Genomic DNA, 21,857 nt, shown 5'->3' on the forward strand with positions numbered 1-21,857 from the left:
ACTTTCTTGCATTTTCTTTGTACATTTATGCAACCTTTCTGTTTAAAATTATTTTCCAATAAAATAGTTTTAAATATAATGAGGCACAGTGGTTGAGGCTTCTGTTTGACTCATCTGAAAGAGTTTATTTTCTTTAGTAAATACCTAACTTACAATCAGGCAGGGACTTTGTCTCTTGGGATGGTAAGATGTTTCCTGCATAAAAATAGCAATACAGAGGTGTTTGATATGGTAATATTTTACTGTGTTTTCATTTTTTATTATTTATTATTAATGAAATGCAGTTGTCTTTGTAGCCTGCTGAGTATTTAATAATGAAATTATGCATCATTCATTTTCAAATGTCTGTGCCCCATATGTGTTAGGAGCATGGATTCTATATGTGCTTTAAATCATTTCACAAATGGAGAACTACAGCTAGAGTTAACCAGCTGAGGCTCTTTAAATGCATGTTTATATACACAATTGCCAGGTTGACATGGTAGATTAGGAGATTGTGTGCTGTATGAAAAGTACCTATTCATTAAGCTTCTGGATATATGATCTTAGACATCTACTTAAGTGCTCATAGTATAGCATGATTTAGGAAAATGTCTCCTGTAGTCTATGATTGAATTTATTCAGTTTCAAAAACTGATTATATTCTTCCTTAAAATTCCAAGATTCTATACATACATTTCACATCAATTTACCCTTAATTTATGATGGTCCTATCCCCAAAATTGGCCTTGGTTTTAAATGCTGACTGTGTTGAATGGTTCTCACAACTTCTACCATTGTGGTCAGCATGTTCAATATAATACCTATCCTTAGCTAGTTTGGAGTGAGGAAGTGAGACTAGCTTTAATCCTAAAGAGAGGAACAGAACCCTTAAGACAGCCGTGTCCCCAAATTTTTCCCCCTCACATGTCCTTCTTCTCCCATCCTTTCCTATTCTCCTCTTGTTCTTCAACTTGCTCTTCACCCCACCCCCTTGGAGCTCAAAGTTCTAAACTTCTCTCCATTTTATTTTGAGTTAAGATCTTGCTATGTGGTTCAGGCTGGATTTACACTCCTGGGCTCAAGCAATCCTCCTGCCTCAGCCTCCTGAGTAGCCGGAACTATAGATGCATGTCACTGTGCCTGGCTACAGTTCTCTGTTTTAGCCACAAGTGTGCTGCAGGCAGGTGATTTCATAACCGTAGGGTCTTGCTGTCCAATTGGTGACAGAATAAATAAAAGAGATGCTTCAATGATGAGCAAGTATTCAAACTGTGATAAGGAAGGATGTGAAAGAGATTACTTTTAGATCTCCTTATGGCCTTTGGGAAATCATACACATAGATATTCTCAGTGATGTTAGTGAATTTGCAGAATCTAGAAGCCAGACTTCTTCTTTACAACTTAGTGGCTATATGATCATCATAAGTCAACCTCTCTGAGTCACAGACTCCTCCTCCATCAAATAGAGGCAATGATCATACCAATTCAGACGACTCTTGTGGGGTGTGAAATACTGTCTAACATGCTATTTATATTGTCATTTTGGACAGCAGTGTTATTTCTTTAATTTCACTTTTTGGAGAGTTTACCTCTTCAACACCAAAACAGTCTTTACAGATCCTTTTTGACTAGGGAGCCGGATGGATACAATTTTTGTGAAGGAGCCTACGTACAAGTGAGGCAAATTCCTCTCCCTTTATCTCTTTGGTCATCAGGAAGGTCTCAAGGACCAATGGCTCATCAATTACACCTCCTAGAATCATGTGCCAGCTATTGGAGTAAATAAAATACTCTTTCAACTGGTAATAACCAGATCTTGGTTTGGCAAAAGTCAGGTTTTTGTGTGTGTGATTTGAAAACTCTTCTGAATTAGAGATGCAAAGATCTTTCTCAGATCTTCCCTGTTGGCAGAGTTCCAGCCGGAACACATCGTCATTGACCACTGTAACTGTTTGTGACTAGGCTGTCTAGAAATGCTGTACAGATGGCTATGCAGTGAAATAGTGTTCTTAGTGCTTACAAGATCCCTGTCTTCCAAGAGCGTCATATGATCCAAGTGTCAAGTGATACAAAAAATGTTTACATGTCATGAATAAAACTAAAAGTACGAAACTCAGCCAGCCTATTTTTATACTGCATCTACACAAAAGAGGGCACTTTCAAAGGGGAGAATGTAATGTAGGCTCTGGGAACTCAGCTTTAAGAGGAGGTTTTTTATGTGTGCTTTTTTTTTTTTTTTTTTATGGTTTTCTGCCGTGCATCTGGGAAATGCTTGTTGTGTGTGTGAATCACTTTGTAGCTCTTCTCAGCATTTCCAATTTTGATATTCCCAGGCTGCCAGTGCTAAGCAGTGTTTCTGGCTGAAGCTTTGAAAAATCACTTTTTCCTATCAAGCTCTTCTCTCCTTTAGCCCTGCCTCATTTCCCTTTCTTGCCTCTAAAAATTTTAACTTGCTTTCTAAAATTTCAGGGCATAATGACGTCAAGCAAATAAACAAAGTTCAAGTCTCAAAGAGCTATGGCCCCACATACGTACATATAAACACAAATGTGCATAAATCCACACATCTACATATGCTTTCAAACCACAGGCTTGTATCAGTAATAGTTTGGTGACAAAGTACCTGAATTTCAAGGTGATTTTAACAAAAATCTACTTCTTCCATTTGTTGGCTTAGATACAGTGTAATTGAGCATTGTGATTAAGGAATACCGACTCTTGGCTATAAGCAAGAGCAAATCTAATATTAAAAGCTTGAAAATCATTGAGGTTTATTTGTCTTTTATAAAAGAAGGCTGAGACAAATACTCTAGGGATAGATGGCTGCTGAGAAGTTGCAGACATCCAGGGCCCTTTTGCTATAGCCTCATGGTGTCAAAATAGCTGCAGAACTTCCCGAATCATGGCCTGATTACATCAGTGTCCTGAATTTTGCCCATGTTAAAGGCTTCGATAAAACCAAAGGGAACGGAACCAAAGCCAAATATGTATGCCAGCTGAGTCTATTACCTTGATTAGAAAAGTAAGTTTTGTTTTGTTTTACCCGAGAATATCTGCTCAGCCAGTGTTCAGTTATGCCTTGTTGGCTAGAATTGTCGTAAGGACACTCCTAGCTGAAGCACTCATAGGCAGGTAAAGAAGTAGAATAAATGACTATGGCTAAATCAGCAAATTAATTGTATTTGCCACAGATCCCAAGAGAATTATGGAAAACTGTGGGTTGGTTGGTTTGTTTTGCTTTATTTTAGAATAATCAAGGGAAAGAAACTGTAGGGATCAAATTCCATACATGTACCAGGTTACTGAATTCAGGTTTCAAAGATAGGGAGCAAAAGTATGGTAAAAGCGTTGTGGATGCAGAAGCAGAAAGATTGGCGCACCAAGCAGAATATTCAGCTAGAGCGGTAATGAATTTTTTAAATGTCTACTCGCCAGCCCTTCTGGGGAGAAAAGCTGGATAAACCTATTGATACAATTACATATCTTTATTTCATTCTGAGATGAGGATTTCAATTCAAGGCAGATTTATGGGTTGTCTACTGAGTTCAAAAGCTCTGCTCTGACGCCACAGACATTCTGACACATGCTACAATACGATGAACCTTGAGGACGTCATGCTAAGTGAAATAGGCCGGCACAATAGGACAAGTCCATACAATTACACTTATATGAGATAACTAGAGCAGTCAAATATATAAAGACAGAAAGTAGAAGAGCAGTTACCAGACCCTGGAAGGAGGGAGAAATGGGTATAATTTAGTGAGTAAAGAGTTGCAGCTCAGAAGGATTAAAAGTTCTGGAGGTGGATGGTGGTGATGATTGTGCAATCACGTGGATGGACTTAATGCCACTGACGTATTCATGTATCAGTGGCCGACATGGCAAATGTTATGTATATTCTACCACAATATAAAACAAAGACAAGCAGAACAAAAGCTGCCATCAGTTGAGAAGAGGACCTACTTATTCTTGAACCAGGTGGCATAATGAATAGGTGAAAATGGAAGAACAAATTGTCCGTGGGGATCAACAGGTTGAAAGCATCATACTTGATTGGCCAAATGGATCTTGATAGAGGTGTTCAAGTTTAACAGGTGAAACGATAGGGACGATGATGAGAAATACCAGGAACTCCATGACAGTTCCAAGGGAGAAAAAATCCACTCCTTTGCCTGAGTGTGTAGGATAGATTGTCAACAGGAGAGCTGTGGACTGGGAAGTTCAGTTTGGAGAATAAGAGAACACTGAGGTAAAAGATCCAGGTAATTCATTGTAAAGTTGGAAATTAAAGAAGGTTTGGGGGTAAGATCTTGAGATGATCAATATGGCTATAAAGTCAATTAGTGAAGCAGTGCAAATGATGTGTGAGAAGAAGACCAAGCTATAGTATCAGCTCTTGATTTTAAATGCTGGTGCCATATGGGATAAGATGAAGCACAATTCAATATTGTTTCAGGCTTTAATCCAGTTCACTGGGAGTGGTCTCATTTTCTCTCAATAGTCATACCTATTAAAAAGAAAGAGTTTCCAGAAATCTATCATTTATTGTCAAAATAGCTCACATTAATATTTTTTAAAATTGTATATATTGTATGTTGGTATGAAATATGTTTCAGTAAAATATCATCAAATCATTAATACAGTAAAGTCATAAACTGTTATGTTTACCTCTACAAAAGAAACTTGAAATCTATCTAGGTCTCCTGAGTTTGTATTCTCTGCATTTTCAGTCTAACATTTCTCAAAAGGATGAAGAGTTTCAGGACAATATATATTTTCATCTTAAGATATTTAATGCCCTCGTTGGTGCAGAGCTACAGGAAGGGATGTTGCTTCTGCCAACTACTGCTTATTTAAGCCTAGGGCATGTTTTAAGAAGAAAAATTATAGCTAGACTAGGTTGGTTCTTCACTTAAACATTGCTAGTCACTTTGGTGTCATAATGGAGCATAGACATATAGAATGACATAGGTGGCAACTTCTGAATGAAGATGAGAGATTGGAATCTGACTTTCTTTCGAATTCTGCTTATAAGTAAAAACCAAACTTAATTTAATTGTATTTAAACTTTGTGACACAGAGAAGTTCCCTTTACAGAAAAACTTTAGTGCTAAGATTTTATCATTTTCAGTGTTCAGACAGCTGCTACAATTCTTTACTATCTTGTAGTCATGGCTATGATGATTTTTTTCAAACTTGAAAAGGGGGAATTGCCTCAAATTAAAGAAAGACAGCTTTGAAGAAGTTGCCCCAGAGTAAAGCATTTTACACGTCTAGAACGTTAGTGAAGCTCCTGTACTGTAATTTAGATAACAGCACAGATACCAAGCTGGGGTGTGTTAGTTGTTGAGACATGGGGGTGATTGCCACTTTCAGTGTTCTTTATTTTACACTACAGTGTTGACTTTTTACATCGACAGTGATGAAAAAAGCCTTGGTAATATATCGAAAACTAGGCTTGTGAATATATGCCTGAAAAAGTAGTAAATGCTGTGGCTTTCAGATCATAAGAGGCTCCTGTGTCAGAAACATTATTCTAAAGAATAAAAGGTGTATCTAGAGTATCTTTTACCAATAATTCAAGATAATACTGAAGATTCCAGCGAAACCATGACTTTAAGCCAAATGCACGAACAGCTCAATCTCCCACGTTAGAAATCAGTCCAAATATTTTAAGGGATTGTGTCGTATTTAGTTGTATATTCCCTGCAGATTTTGTGTGCAATAAACATTTCTTGAATGAACATATTAAGCAGTAGTGTAGGTTTTTACATCATCAGAAACCAAAGATGTGAGTAAAATTATCTAGTAGTTATGAAATGTACCTTGACTTTCTTTTCTAATAATGATGGCAACGAGTTAGCTCTATCAATGTTGCAGAGATATCTTAGAAATATTCCCCATTTGTTTAAAACGTATTCTTGATTAGAAGTATAACTGGTCAAAGATCTGATGATTTTGAAGACCTCTTCTGTCTTGACTCCAAAATATAGCATTTTATTGATATATAGAACTGGTATTGAAATTTACGGTTTTCAAAGGGAGGAATGATATTCTGTACAATGTTTGCATTCTGTGGCACAAAACTTTACATAATATAACATTCAAGCTGGATTGATAAAGAAGAATTTAAGTTGAGGGCTAGGATGATAAACTGGAGTTTATTGACGCAAGTAACTCAGCAGTTCTAAGCAGTGGGAGACAAAAAGCACAGTGATCGTATACAGTAGTTATCTTCTGTTTATACTTTATTTACTGAGCCCTTAACCTTGTATAAGGCCCTGCAGCAATTGGGAAAAAAAAAGTATAAGAAGATCTTAGAATGACTTAAGGTAAAACAGTGCAAGGGAAGCGGGGCTGATCTGCTGGTTATAAATGAATCAGATAAGAACTGTTCTCAAGCCAAATAAAAGAGTAACAAAGATAGAAATTAAAACACAACAAAAACGCAAGTATAAAAAAGTATTCATCTTCTACTTTTCTGTAGTTCTTCAAGACTTGAGTATATATTAAATATATTTTCATATTCTGGCAGGAAAATGCTTGGCCACACCTAAGCTAAGTTTCAGGTGGAGAAGCCAAAAGGAAAAAACTATGTATAATATAGATGGATGTGTTTCTTGGTTTCATTTAAGGTGTTTGCTTAGATCAAACATGAGAAGCGCCTTACGCCAGTTTAAGTTGAGATGTGGAATACTGTGGAGTATCCAAACTGGATTTGGCTTTGGGAAGAGTTAGAGCCACTTGCATAGCTAACATTGCCATCTTCCTACCCACCTGGGGAGATGTGCTGGGGAAAAGCCAATCTAGAACATGTAAGAACGGCACCTCCAACTTTAGGCCCAATCACAAGGAAGATCAGACTGGAAGAAGCAATGGGATTTCTGAAAGGACATTTCAGGGCTGTTGAACTATTGGAAACTCTGTTAAGATGATAGTGAAGTAGATGGAAAAATAAATCACAATTAAATTTGGAGAAAACAATAATTTTTCCTTCTTTTCTGTCATTTTTAAAAAGTGATTGCAGACATAAGATTAAAAATTTCTGTTAATAAAAAAGAAATTCCTTACTACTGCTTCTAATCTGTGAAAATAATAAACAAGCCAACATATTTTTAAAACTATACAAATCTGTCCCCAAGACAGACAGCGCCATGTAGTTCTGAAACTGCCCAGTGAATTCTTTCTTCTCCCATATGAAACTCTTAGTACCAGAAATCTGAATGACTTTACGTTATGATATCAACATTCTTCTTAAGTGGATTATGCAGTATCATCATAGATTGGATGAGAGTAAAGAATGTGAATATGTTGTAGAGACATCAGTCTCCCGGGCCCAAGTAGGCTGATTTCCAGCAGTGCTTCTCAAACATCGAAGATGAAGATTGAATTTTTATTTCCAACTTCTTGCAAGCTAAAATGAAATAAGACACTTGGATAATGTCAAACCACATAAAAGTTTTGAGTCCTTACTCTCAATTTCTATAACTGAACTTACTGCGGACTGGTCACAGTTTGCCGAGTGGCACCAACCCATGAACCACACTGAGAACACTGATTTAGGGTTCTGGCTGTGCTGTTTGTTTTGGGGACTGTGATTTACTCTTCTTTTTCCCATTTATAAAATGAAGTGGGAACACATTAAATGATTGCCAAAATCTTATGATTCTGTTTTTATTTTGATACTATTTTCTTTTTGCTGGTTAAGAAACGTGTTATAGGTACAGCTTACTATCTAAATAGTAATATCTAAATAGGTCTCTGTTAGGTCCCACTTATATAAATGAGTGAAGAGCATGTTTTAGCTGAGAGTTTATAGGCTATATTTCTGCAGCATTTTCACTTAATTGCAACACTGTTTTCAGAGTGGTGAGCTCTTTTTTTTTTTTTTTTCTCCCCACCAGCTACTTTGAGGAAAAATATCACTTCCTGGGTAGCTCTGAGCTCTCCAGTGAAACCCCCTGCGACCATGCCCTAGGGATTATAATGATGGTGGGTTAGCAGGTCAGCCTTGAGTGATAAATCTTCAATTTGCCTCATTAACAGAAACCTGAGCGTTGGGTTACAAATAGGTCAGTTGTGAAGATAGCAAAGTAACTGCAAACTAAATACATTGGTTTTCTCTTTTCTCCCAATACCTCTGGTGAAAAAGTACATACCAAAAAGATAACAGCAAATATGTGACTGTAAAAGTTGTCAGAGAATATAGTCTTGCATAGGGATTTAACTGTGGAAAGATTATAAAGCCAGACTGCTCTTTCATCCTTTCTGAATTATAACAAATGGTAATAAAACTACGAATGGAAGAAAACATTTATCTAGAGTTAAAAGCCGCAATAACCGTGGATAAATGATAGTGCTTAGTCACGTCTTGCGTAGGGTTTATGTTTTTAGAATGTGTTTTACTTCTAGTATCTAAACCCAAGTTTTCATAAATTTTCAAAAGTTCTTCTCAAAAGAGAGTTAGATATTAATGAGAAGGTCGGGTGTTGTTCATGAATAAGTTATTTGACATCTTTGTTCTGAGAATCCAAGAGAATCAAAACTTTCTCTGAGAAAACAGATACTGCATATAGTTTAACCACGTTTATGCTTTTGAATGCTAACTTCCAGACTTTGTCTAGAATCCTGTGCCCATGTTTAAAAAAATTCACAGAAAATTTATTTGTCAGGTCATGCTTTTAAGAATTCTTTATTTTGTGTGCCTCTGAGATTTTTATTCCACCAGTACTTCTGAATTCATAAATATTCTTGTCCGTATAGTACTGGTTTTGTGGCAAATCAGGGTACATTATTTTCATAGTGGATATTATTGATTTTTGGCATACCGTAATGCCATTTGCCACATATGTGGTTGTACTGTATTTTTGGAAGGTGCGAAGGAGATAATGTGTACTAATCAGGTGAATGGGACACACACATATACTTACAAACTTGTTTAACTGTATCTTATTCCCTCAATTTGTAAATTTTATGGCTATTGTTAAACTATCTGCTTCATTTCTCACCTACAACATGGGGGAAAATTCACTAAGGTGTACTTAGTGACCTAGGGATTAATTTAAAAAATGTATTTGGTTGTTTATGGTTGTATGATTTGCCACTATTCGTGAAAGGTGGAGAGGCTATGCAACTTTTGGATGTATTTGCTTTCTCATAAGAGGTGTATTGGATTGGATAGATTAAAACAGTATTTGAATGTCCTCACAAAAATCCCAGAAGAACCCAGACTTGACTTTTTTACCTGCTGCATATCCTAATTGTTACATTTTAAAGAACTAAAATAGTTTCTGAACTGTCTTCCAGAGAGATGCAAATAAGCACTCAGACTGTGTTTAACAAATCTTAAAGTTACACTGTCAGTTATTGTGATGTTTGCCTACAGGCAAATTAAAAGTAGATATCTTCGGTGCAGTTCTGAAGGAGACATTCATTCAGCATGGAGATCTGCTCTTGATGTGAGCTAAACAGTTGTGGCTCACAGTTATGCTGTCTCCAAATTCATTCTGTTGAGACTGACCTTAAGATAATGTAAAAAGGCAATTAGTTTTAAACAGTAGGAGTGCCATCAGTGTGAAAGAAACAAATTACACGGTGGGTGATATTTTTAGTGATTTTTAAGCAGATTATTAAAAATGAAATCTGTACTAAAAGCTATGAGTGTAATTTTAAAAACTGACACAGAGCAATGCATTTATTTCAAAGTGCTGCAACTCCCTAAATGACAATCCAAGCCCATTTCTATGTCTGGCTGAAAGGTGGTCTGGCTCATTAAACCACATCACAACTCCCCTGAATAATCAAGCCAAACATTTTTTACACATGATTTGTTAAGTTCTACTCCTTTGCCTTGTAATTCAATATTTCAGCAAATATTTATAATGCGCATATCATGAGCCAAGACTGTGCTTGACGTTGAAACTGTTTTTTATAAACCTAAGCTAAACCCTGAACTGTTTTTTTTTTAAAAATACAGGTTTATATGCACATATACACACAAACATACATTTATAGCTTAATAATATTTTTCATTAAAATAATTTTTTAGTTCTTGTTGACTACTTTCAGTTAGAAATAGCAAAATATTATTCTACTCCTTTGAAATTGAAAAGTAGTAAAACAATGGTTAAAATAGGCAGAATTTTTAAATTTAAAAATCAAACTTGCTGTCTGTATCACAGTCATTTATCAATATCCAGGTTTCTTTTGCCGAGGAAGAAATGACCTTAACCTTTTGAGTTAGATTACTATTTTAAGCTCATATTCATGAAACTTAGATGCATGCTGATCTTCGTACAGATGGGTCTCCAGGTTGAAATTCTGAAATGATGCAGAAACTACAGAAAGTACATTTTGTAGAATCAATGTACATTCCAATGCAGTTCAGTGATAAATTAAAATACAAGAATGATACAAATGATAACAATGACCAAGAATTACTGCACACTTGCTCACTACCAGGAACTGTTCTAAAGTGGATTAACATCTGCTCTGTTCAATTATCACAACTACCTAAGAAGGTTGATACTGTCATTATCCTCAGTTTTCAAACATGGAAACTGAGGCACAGAGAAGTTAACTTCTCTCAAGTTCATCTGACCAGCGACTGAGGTGTGTGTAGATGACCTTGGCAGCCAGTTTCCGAGTCCACATGTCTTACCACTGCCTTCTGTGGCTGAATATTAAGGGTGATCTTTCTTATCAGTATACTCAGTATAATTTGGTTAAAATACACGCAGTCAAAAATCTTAGTCAAGGCAGCTACAATATGCTTATAATTTGATTTAAATATGCATATCTTATAATAAATGCAATGTGATTAAATTATGTAGAGTCAAATAATCTTAATATAGAAAGCTGTTTTCAGGGTCCAACAATTTAGCCAGGTAGTTAAATGTTTCTACATCTTTCTCCCTCATCCCTCTAACATATGATTGAGTTACGGTTGAGCATCCCACTTGCCTCTGTGGCTGAAATGGCACGTTTCTGTCCCAACTATTAGCACAGTCTATTTTATGGTGAATACAAATGATGATCCCCAAAGCTTATATGAATAAATCAATATCATCAAGTTATGCTGTTGGAATAATTTTGTGCATAAATATTCTGACTTGCCTAATAATAGTATAATTCACACTGTTAATGAAAATGATATTAGTGAATAAATATTAATATCCTTAAGAGACATTATGGAACTCAGAGGAGAGCAGTCCTAATTTACTCAATTTTCAAAGTCATTTGAAATTAGGAAAATTATGTAAATAAAATATTTCTGTTTAATGTGCATCACAATCACATATACCTTTTGACTTAAGTTTTTGATTAAGCACTTAATCTCTCTGTGCCTCAATTTCCTCATGTGTAAAATGTTTGGAACAGTGTATTACATACCATAAACACTATAAAAGTGATGGCTTAGGAAAAAAATTCTCTAAGGGTCAATAAAAATTATGACCTAGTCTTTGTACTTAATTGGCACAGAATAGCCATTTGATGATGGTCTTTACGTTACCCTGTAATTTTAGGGGGTTTATATGTCATAAGCACAGATTTTTGACTCTCAAATGTCATTATGATATACTATATTTTTTATATATTTTCTTTCTAAACCATAAAATAACCTTAGAGCATCAGGACCCAGCTTTTTGGGGACATAACCAGAGTATTCTATTGTGTAATCACTGTACCAAATAATTTTTTTCAGAATATACACAATACAGAGTTGAAGATTCTATATCAAAATGATCAGCTGTGATGAGTCTGAGCTACAAGCCTTTTTCGCAAATAATATTTTGTTATCTGGTGAATTTACATTAGACCATGGCTGCCAACTTAAAATCCCTTTCTTTAAAGGATGCAATGTTGCATAATTAGTGTGCCGTTGCAGTCAGGATGCTTGTACCCTTTGTTTTAATCCTGGTATAGAATGCAACAGGCTATCAGAGTGGGAAGGAACCTCTGAGACCATCTAATTCAACTTGTTCATAATATAGATGAGAAAACAGCCTCTGTCAGATTCAATGTCACACAGCAAGTTACTTGTCCATTAGAATCTCAGAAATGTTTCATTTTTAAAAATGACTATCTCAGTTATTTTCTGCATAACAGGTAGCAATAGATAACAAAGTAGCTAAAAACAGTAACGATTTATTTTTTCTGATGATTCTTTGCATTGACATAGCAGGCCTCTGCTCCACATGGTACCGATTGGGGTTACTCCAGTCATTGAAGAGTTTGGCTGGGACACCTAAGTTGGGGCACCTCAGTATTTCTCTACCTGGACTCTTTTGTCATATGTTATCTCATCCTCCACAGTCTCTCCGTGTGGCCTCCCTCTCTAGCAGGATATTCTGGGCCTGCAATGACATATGTTTCAGCCCTAACTCAACGCAGTGTTCCTTACGTGAAGTACAAATTATTGTCCCCAGAGCTTGTCTGAGTAAATCGACATCAGGAAATTATGTTGTTGGGATTATTTCCTTACAGCATAGTGGATGGGTTCCAAAAGGCTGAATAGTTGGGTTCTAAACTTCTTAGTTATTCTCTTGGGAGCAACCCAAGATAATAAGCACCAACGTGTGGAAGTGCTTATCTAACCTGTACTTGGATCATACTTGTGACTCTCTTTTGGTTGCAGCAAATCTATGGCTAAACCGGGAACAAATGTGAGAGCACACCAGATTAGGCTGTGAGTTATGGAAGACGCAGTTCATTTGGAGCATCAGTGTGCCTGTCTACCAAACTGGCAGGGAATTTATGTGGTCAAGGTCAAGGAGCAAGTTGCAATATGCAACACATAATTTGATGCCACTTTAATTAATTGATTTTTTTTCATTACTTCAGTATACTGTGCACTGTTATGGGTCTATGATTGGATTGGGGGAAAGCTGACACTTTCCAGAATTTGATGAGCCATGGGAATGTTCACATCGGTTTTGGCAACCACTGTTTCTTTATTTCAGGTAGTGAGATTGTACTAGAGCCAGGCAGCTCTCAAGTCTTTGACCATAAGACTAGCACAGATCCAACATATTTAATAAAAAGTGAAGGCATGTGAATACTATTTTGGATATGATTCACTAATAAAAAGAGCAAGACTTCAGTATTAACCTTTTATTGGAATGAAATTATTCTGACTTGACCATACACTAAACCGCCTACAGCCTGTCAGTTAGAAGGAAAAAACAAAGTGCCACCACTGAACTGCTGGCCTTCTAACAAATATCACTTATTAGCATTCACAGTAAAGGTAGGCATGAATCAACCATGAAACTGTACCCTATGTAAGGTTTCTGTTAGCTTCTCTCAAGTTTTGACACACACCTGTGTCACTGACAGCTAGTATGCAAATTACCTAAAAGCTCCATTAGGCTAGTCTAGGCAAGGGAAACCCATCTGTTAGTTCTGTGACACTTTCCCTTTTAGATCCTCATGTGGGAATATGTCCTTGAAACACCCAGATGGATGAATTTGCGCCAGTGTCTGCCACCACCAACCTTGGGGGAAGTTGTCACTTCTGCTTGTTTTATTGCCGTTAATATTTGATGCCATCTTCCTTCAGATGCCAAAGAATAAAATTTTAAATCTAAAACTTCAAAGGGTGGTGAAGGATTTTAAATTCCCAATAAAAAGGACATATTACTTTTTAAGCACAAGAAAATGGAACATCATGATCCCTCTGTTTAAGAATTATGGTGCTCACTGGGTGTTTTTCAATGCTATGTGTGTGGTCTGGTGTTGACAGGAGAGAACATACAATTTCAAGTTAGCCAGTGCTTGTCAGCTGTTGCTGATAGCTGTTGGAAGGTTTTATAAAAGATCAGGGCACGGTGATATTTTAGCAAGTTGCCTATTAAGGACATTTACTGGAAATGACTTTATGATTCCTATCCCTTTCTTCAAAAAAAAAAAAAAAGTCAACACAATCACATGTAAGCAATTAAAAAAGGAAATTCAACCACCTTTTTTTTTTTTTGGTGGTTTTATGAGTAAACTCAAGTCTCTTGCCCATCTCAGGTTGAAATCCCCAGAGAAAAGGTAGAAGTGGCAGTAACAAAATCAGAAGAGCAGCTATCCCTTTGATAATTGACATCTGTTCATCATAAACAGACTTCTTTCCTGCCATTCATCTGGCCTCGCAGAAAGATCTACTCATATTTCACTCTAAATGAAGGTAAGGTGGCTTAAAAGTCATGGCAATCTCACCTCCTGGGTAAAGAAAACATTACAAATCAGAAAATCGCTTTTAGAAACATACAATAGCTTGTAATCTGGAACCAGGAAGATAGATATTTCCTCTTTTGACAAATCCTCAAGTCTATAGCCAAGAAGGTGTGAGAATATCTGACATGTTAAGACAAGACAGAAATGATGTTTTGATCATTTTGGCACTAAAATGGTTCATGATTTTATCAGATTAGAGCCTGTTTTCCATTTTTCAGGAAATGGTCCAAAAGACATACTGTTTTATTGACAGGACTTCCAAACTAGTTATTATTTGCTAATAATGTTGTGTTAAAAGTCTGAGCAGAGTGTCTTGCCAGAGAGAGAGCGCGTGAAACTTTTATGTCCAACGGTGTTTGGATGAGCAAGATAATTATACCCTTGTCCACAGCAGATGCTCTGTTCTTCGCTTTGGCAGTTTCCCTGTTCAGTGTGCAAATAATTTTCTCTGCTAAAGTTGGTAGCTATGTGCTACAAATATATTTCTTTTCCAGCAAAGAATGGATCTTTTCCATCACCACTCACAAATAGCAACTGAATTGACTGGAGTTTTGTTTCAAACACATACGCGAAACTGATGTGAAACAGAAAGAAACTCATAGGAAAACCCCATGTCTATCAAAGCGTGTGAATAAAATAAGTTATTCACTAAAATAGTTGAAAAACTGCGTTGTAGCAATGATTTGAACTTATTTAAATCAAGATTTTTGAAAAAGTCAATGTTGATAGTCAAATAGTTTTAAAATTCAAATGTGCATTTAGTCAGTTTGCAATAAAGACGCTTACTTACATGTATTACAAAAATCTTATGAGCCCTCTTAGCCCCTGTATTTCTGTAACAGGCAAAATTCACTTTGTACATATATAGTGAGACCAAAAATAAGGAGCTCATGTTCTTCTTCAGTTTTGACAGTCATGTATGACTGTGCTTGAAATGGATGAGTGTATTCTCTCTGGCCAACGATGAACAAATACATTTCCGTAAGCCACTACGCTTGCTTTCAGGGTAGCCCAGGTGCTCTGGTTGTGTCTGTAAGCAGTGTGCTGGCAGGTGCTTTGGCAGAGAGCTGCAGAAGGGGAAGGATGGAGAAAGTATATTTATTATAGTTCCCTTTTTTGTTCTTACCACAGCCCCAGAAGCATGAAGGCAAGGAGAACCACTCCTCAAGTTGCCATGTTTTCATAGATACATAAGGCAACATACACTTATCTAATAAAACTAATAACATAATTGGGGGTTAGGTTGATGAATTATCCCTGAATCTCCCAACAATAATTATTGTTGACTAGACTTTTATGGTAAAATTCACCTTCCAGCAAAAGGTTCATTAAGTGCCAACTGAAAGATTTTGTTCCAAGTATGCGTATGTAAGTGCTGAGAATCAGAGGTGTGACTGACTGCATGGCGTGTCCTCAACTCTTCAGCATGCCCGGGGTAGAAATACCTACTGACGGGCAAAGTATTTATCACCAGCAGGCACATGCGAAAAATGTCCCCTAGAACCTTAAGCAGGGCGGAGAGAAATCTGTCTATGATAAAGGTTTCTCAGAGGAGGTGAAATCTGAATCCCACCTTCAGGATGAATAGGTCTGGCTACTGAAGAACCAGTAGGAGGGCCTTTCATAGCGAGCAACAGCAGGAATCAGGAGGCAGTAGACTGCTCAGTTTCAAATGGCTTTTTCAGAGCATGCTCAAATACCACTATTAGGATAGATGGCACTGAGGAGAGTAGTAGGGGCCCTGTTTGGAAATTAACATTATTTCTCTTCTCACATAAGAAAAAGAGTTGCAGCGGAAAAGCCAGGAGAAGTACAGTGTAGTTTTGATAGGAATACCAGACTATGATGTGTATTTATCTACTAATAAGAATTTAATAACTCAAATATTTAGAAACATAATTCCAGCTTTATTTGATAGTTACATTGGTGTCGCAAGAGAATATCAAACATGGTAGGATAAACAATGGTGTAGCAGGATTCTAGGTATATGTAGGGTGAAGTAAGGTTAGTAATAACTTTTACCCACATCGTACTTAGGAGGTCCTTTTCCTCTTGGATCCTCAGTGCTGGCTTTCCATTTCTGTTTCTAGATGAAGAAGATTGAATGTCCAATGGCCATCTACAGAGCTTAATCACTGCTTAAAATGTTGTATCAAGGTTATGAATAACTGAGTAGATCCCATGTGAAACTGGGAACTTCCTTTTCTGTAGGAAAATCAGTGCCTGCCTCAGGGATGTGGTCCTTATTCTCTTTTTCTTCCTTTCACTTAACCTGTTCCCTTACTGGCTGCCAGTCTCTCCCCGCCTTTCTGATTACACATGGACACGTCTATGCTTCCACTCTCTTTCTCCTTTCGGAATGTGCTTAAACACACTTAGTAAAAACAATCAGTTTTTGGGATATCATTTTCTCCCTGTGCCAGGAGTCTTTTAAGGTTTTAGGATGAAGCATTATTGACAGGTAACTTGCGTCGATTTCTAATCACTGTTGAATGATCCCTGTGGTTTCTGTGTTTATTCTTATACCTAATCACATTTGATAATGAAGGTGGTGCAAAACCAAGCCTTAAACTGTAATCAAGTAAAGGGAATCTGCTTGGTTAACAAGTTTTATTAAATATTTGTTGGAAAATACATCTATCCCATGAGATAGGCCACAGTCAAAGGACCACCAACCTCATTAACATGCGCGTAGCTGTCTGCTTCTTACTGCACTTTCATTCTCTAAAAATAACCACCAAGGTCTTTTTGTAAAAATAAGTGAGTTAGAACCAAAAACAAAGGAACATCATTCTTCTCCAAATAATTTAATTACTCTGAAATGCTCTTTCGTGAAAAATAGTTTCTAGCATCTTCCATTTTCTTGCTATTTATCCATACTTCGAATTACTTCATTCATTAGTTCTGACAAGAGATTGTATTTGTATCACTGCCTGACAGATGTGTTACATGTTTCAGCCTTAAAATATTCCACTCTGAGCTCAGTGCTGCATACTTGGGTGATAATGTTAAATCAGCCCCACGACACACTGCTGTCATCATGCCAAATAACGCAGGGAAAAATGATAAGGGTATAAAGAGATCAATAAGGCAAGAAAATCCGTGCTTTCAAAAGTAAGGCAAAATATGAGAAAGACGATCAGTCAAGCATCGGGGCATAAATAAAGCAAGAATATGCCATGTTTTGGGCACCATGATGCTACAGTGAGCCATTATCCCATGAGTAGTAAATTTCTCTTACGTTTGCCTAACTCCTTTAATATAGGTCATACTAAAATATAGCCATAAGATTCACTGACACATTGATCAGTCTAGCATTGCTCTTCCTTCTCCCTTAATAGAATAAAATAAGGACATGGTTGATAAATGCTGAGAAGGACAATTCCCAGACCATTTAGATGTAAGTGGTCACACTGGAGTGTTCTCCCGGTGTAAGAAAGATTTATATTACTCACATCTTTGTAAATATGAATAATGCAAATACATATCTGCCCATCGGGTTGATATCACTCAATAGGGCCCTCGTAAGTGCCCACTTTTGTTGGATTTTTAGACAGAAAACAAGCAAACTGTAGAAACTGGCAATTTGGAAATTAAATCTTTTATTGAGTAGTAGGTACTCAGGCGTGCATCAGAAAGCAATCATTTTTCAGCAAAGCGCATTGTATTATTACAAATTTGCAACAATAAATGTAATAGCTTGCAGACACAAGACAGTACATTTTACAGACATTTGAAAATGGGAATTTATTTTTTTGTGCTAATGGTCAGTCTAAGGAAGGTGATCTGCAGACAGTGAAGAGAATTTCAGGATTGCTTTTATTAACATGGGGATGAAGTGTGAAAATTAATTTTTGTCGTGGGAAGATAAAGCTTAAGGCTGCATGTGGGATAGATTAGAGTACTTGGAGCTTGGGAACAGGAAATACAGCTTGGAGACAGTTACATTAATCCATATGTGAAGTGAAGTGCTCCTAGACAAGAATAGAAATAGCAGAATGGATGGAAAAGACAGATGTGGGAGACACTGAGAATGCAGCATAGGCAGGACTTGGTGCTGGGATGAGACTCATTCATGTCAGTGAAATAAAAAAATAATACATATCCAGATGTTAAATTATCAATATACTGTAGATCTGTGGAAAATGATTGCTAACTTCAAGTGAATATTCAAGGCATAGCGTAGGATGAAATTTTCATACCATGACACAATACTTGGAAGTGCCCTTCAGTATGAAGGGCCATCAGGAAAAGTGTCCAGAAAAAGGCATGAAGGGGCATTGGCTAAAAGCACGTTTGTAGACAGAAAGAACAAGTGGAAACACACAGGAAAAGCAAGACCTCTGACTCATTCGTGCAGACTATTCAGAGTTGAACATCTGTTGCTTTCGGCTTTCCGGGTGCTTTCCCTTTTTACCTTAAATCATGTAGCTCTAGCACATGAGATATTTACATCTGAAAATGGGATATAACCTCTTGGTACAACAGAGAGGTAGGATTTTCAGATCACCTGTGGGTATGGGGGAGAGAGAGGTGGGGGGTGGCTGGAAAGGTGGGTTCATGATGGCAGGTTTGCCCAGAGCCTGATAAAATTTAGGCGTTAGGGTCCCTTGTTTTTCCCAACCTCTTCTATAATCTTATATTTAATCCTGTATAATCATTTTGTATTTTTTTCCTCAAAAATGGTCAATGACCATCCAAAGTGTCTAAGATTTGGATTGCACAAGATGCACATTCTTTCATAACTAGCAATGTGTTTATATGGTTACATCAATTTGGAAAATTTGTAAAAAAAAATACATTTTCATCACAACGGGTCCTTGCTTCTTTTCACTCTAGTTTCCCTATTTGTATTTTTTTTAATTCCAGTGGTGGTAGGTATTGTGGAATTTAGTGAAGGGTAAGTTATGTGGGAGATCCATTTATGTTGTATTGAGTGGGATATATGTTTGTGTTATTACTAGCTGTTTTGTGGTATGGATTGTTTCCAAGGATATCCATACTGCCTGCTCTACCAATGCCTTGGGCATTGTGGCAGAAACGTTCTGGGCCAAGTCAAGGTTCTATTGTGATAAGAATGTGGTCTCTGGTGCCCAATACTGGAAGGATATGGGAAGTAGAAGAAATAATCTGAAGCCAGAAGCCAACTCTATGCAAAATTCATCCACATTTTTGTGCCCAAATTGACTATTCTAACCTTCCTGTCCCCCTTATCTTATAAGAAGTTATAAGCTATTATCATTTATGATTTGTGAAGTTGAATAAAACATTTCTGAACTATCACTAGAAAAAAATGCCTATTAGCCATTAGAGGACAGACAGAATTGTCTGTCTCTAGATGATTCTCTCTAGGGAAAATAGTATGAAATTACTGTCATGTAAAGAAGCAATCAAAAAGTTTGCAGTGAAAAAGGAGACGGGATTATTTTTGAAGTGTGTCGCAGAATTAATATTATTTTCTGCATTTTTTATTTTCATGTTATCAGCTTTGTAATATTGATTATGTGCTGAAACTTTATTCTAAACAAATGTCCATTTTTATAAATAATTTTATATTTATAAATTTTGTTCTTTTTTAATGAGTTTCCAAAATTGTATAAACTTAAGGCACAACAAGACCTGAGTTTGTCTCTGGGTTCAGGGTATACCTTAATTTTCATAATCAAGCACATAATGTTAATGCCTGGCTGATCCATGCAGTCCATTTAGAGTTAAGTATCTGTTGCTTTCATCTTTTATGATGTTCTCCCTTTTTACCTTTGGTTAGCTCTACCTTATAATATCCTAATTATCTAATTATTATAATTTGGAAATATTCTACTGGTTTATATTAAGTGGAATATATTAGTATTCCTTAGTATACTATAACGTAATTCCAGTTAAGAATGTTCCCCTTTCTGTATAGCATAGTATTTGAGAAATATATTTAAGTAGACTTTAAAACTGTTTCAAAGCAGAGATGTGTGGTTCATAACAAAACAACAGTGGAATATGTCCCAAAGGCAGGAATATCTGAACATGAGAGCTGTGATTGCCTGCAGGGTTTCCAGCCAACCCACTCCCTGGGTGGGGGGACTGGGTCTGGGATGGGTACCCTTCTCATGGGCAAAATTCAGGAGGAGTACCCAGGCAGGATCATAAACACATTCAGCATCCTGAATGTGTTATTCCACTTAGAGCAATTTGAGAATATAAACTACCTCATTTCAGAAAAGTATTTTCAGAAGCTATACAATCCTGTGAAATAAAGTATATCATCAGAAGTGTATAATCAGACAAGGGAAGGAATTGTTCATCATTTAGCAATACTCGATTACATTTCAGTAAAACAGATGTAATAATTATTTTTACCCCATTTCATAATGGAACACCTACGATGTGTTCTTGACTAACAGGAAGATCATCCACTGGAATTTAAGCTTGTATAATCAGCAAAATTATATGAGTTTATTTATTTTTCTAGTTTTCTCCCTTATGTCTTTACACAAAGTGATTAGTTTTCTCGTTTTCCCCCTTGTGTTTTCATAAAAAATAATCTACATCATTAGGCAGGGATAAGGTATTGATTGGTCAGTAGAACTAGCATATCAGCTACAAACATAACTTTCTTTTTCTTTCCATTCATAAACAAGTCATTATTTGACCTGCTGTGGTGTGATAAATAGTTCAAAATAAATGGAACACACTAGGTGATGCCATTCTCAGTCTTCTAATCAAGAGAAAGTAAGTGTAGAACATACTCCTTTTTTGTTACTATCTGTGTCATTGCAAAATAAAAAAATGTGGATTGGATCCAAGATGGAAACTGGTGGCCAAGATTAGGGGTGTGTCTATTTGTCTCTTTCTGAAATTGCTGACTGACTGACTATCAGAAGCCTTCGTACTGAATGAGATTAATGACCAGTGGAATCCAAATAAATAAAGGAAATGTGCCTTTGCACATAGCATAGCCAGATTCAGGATGAGTAGACAGTCAATGTTGCAGAATATTGTAATACTCCAAAAAGTGCTTCTTGGCCACGGGTGGTGTGATAGAATCTCACTCTTCTGCGAGACTAAATTGAGAGGATTTAGGCATTAAGAAAGAGCTCTGTCTCTGTGGTGTAGTGTATACCTTGAGAATCTTTGCTTTCCTCTGCTGAAATAAGAATATAACTCTAGAGGGTTCCTGTTTTCATTGGGTAAAACATATTCCTTTGCTAAAAAAGTCTTACATATGAGTCTACTGATAGACCTTAATTCATTTGAATAAAAGTCACCATGCTAATAGCAAAGTCCTCTGTTGTTGGTCCTTCTCTCATTTTAGTTTGATCTTGTATTATTACTAAAGCAGTTTTCTCCAATTACTGCAAACCACAAGAAAAGGCAATAAAGTCAATTGCATGTATTGTCTTTGAAAACTCTAGTTATAAAACTAGATGATTCTATCATTCTGTTCATTGTGATACTGAAAACTGTCACTCTGGGTAGTAAAATGTGTTTTTTTTTATTATAAAGAATATAGTTTACAGAAAAATAACGACATTCTCAGAAGAGTTAGCATTGGACACAGGTGCCATTTTTTTCCCCTATGCTCTATGCTTGATCTTAGCCAAAAGGCCAAGAAGCAACCTCCTATACTTTTAATAGAGGTAAGTATAGACCACATTTCA

General features: G+C 36.5%; 1 protein-coding gene across 11 annotated transcripts in view; it reads left to right on the forward strand.

Moving 5' to 3' along the window:
- The window catches only part of RBMS3 (RNA binding motif single stranded interacting protein 3), a 758,821-nt gene that overhangs the window by 118,143 nt on the left and 618,821 nt on the right, over positions 1 to 21,857 (forward strand). For 3 of the 11 annotated variants that reach the window (XM_032259601.1, XM_032259585.1, XM_032259640.1), the window contains exon 1: positions 9,997 to 14,155. In XM_032259601.1, coding sequence (XP_032115492.1) covers positions 14,150 to 14,155 — 6 coding nt within the window. In that variant the 5' untranslated portion in view covers positions 9,997 to 14,149. Of the gene's footprint in view, positions 1 to 9,995; positions 14,156 to 21,857 lie in introns of those variants that run through there. The other 8 variants (XM_032259593.1, XM_032259577.1, XM_032259636.1 and 5 more) reach the window with 5 other exon arrangements.

This window comes from Sapajus apella, unplaced genomic scaffold (genome assembly GCF_009761245.1).
Source record: "Sapajus apella isolate SASKATOON/1434 unplaced genomic scaffold, GSC_monkey_1.0 scaffold4, whole genome shotgun sequence".
NCBI lineage: Eukaryota > Metazoa > Chordata > Mammalia > Primates > Cebidae > Sapajus > Sapajus apella.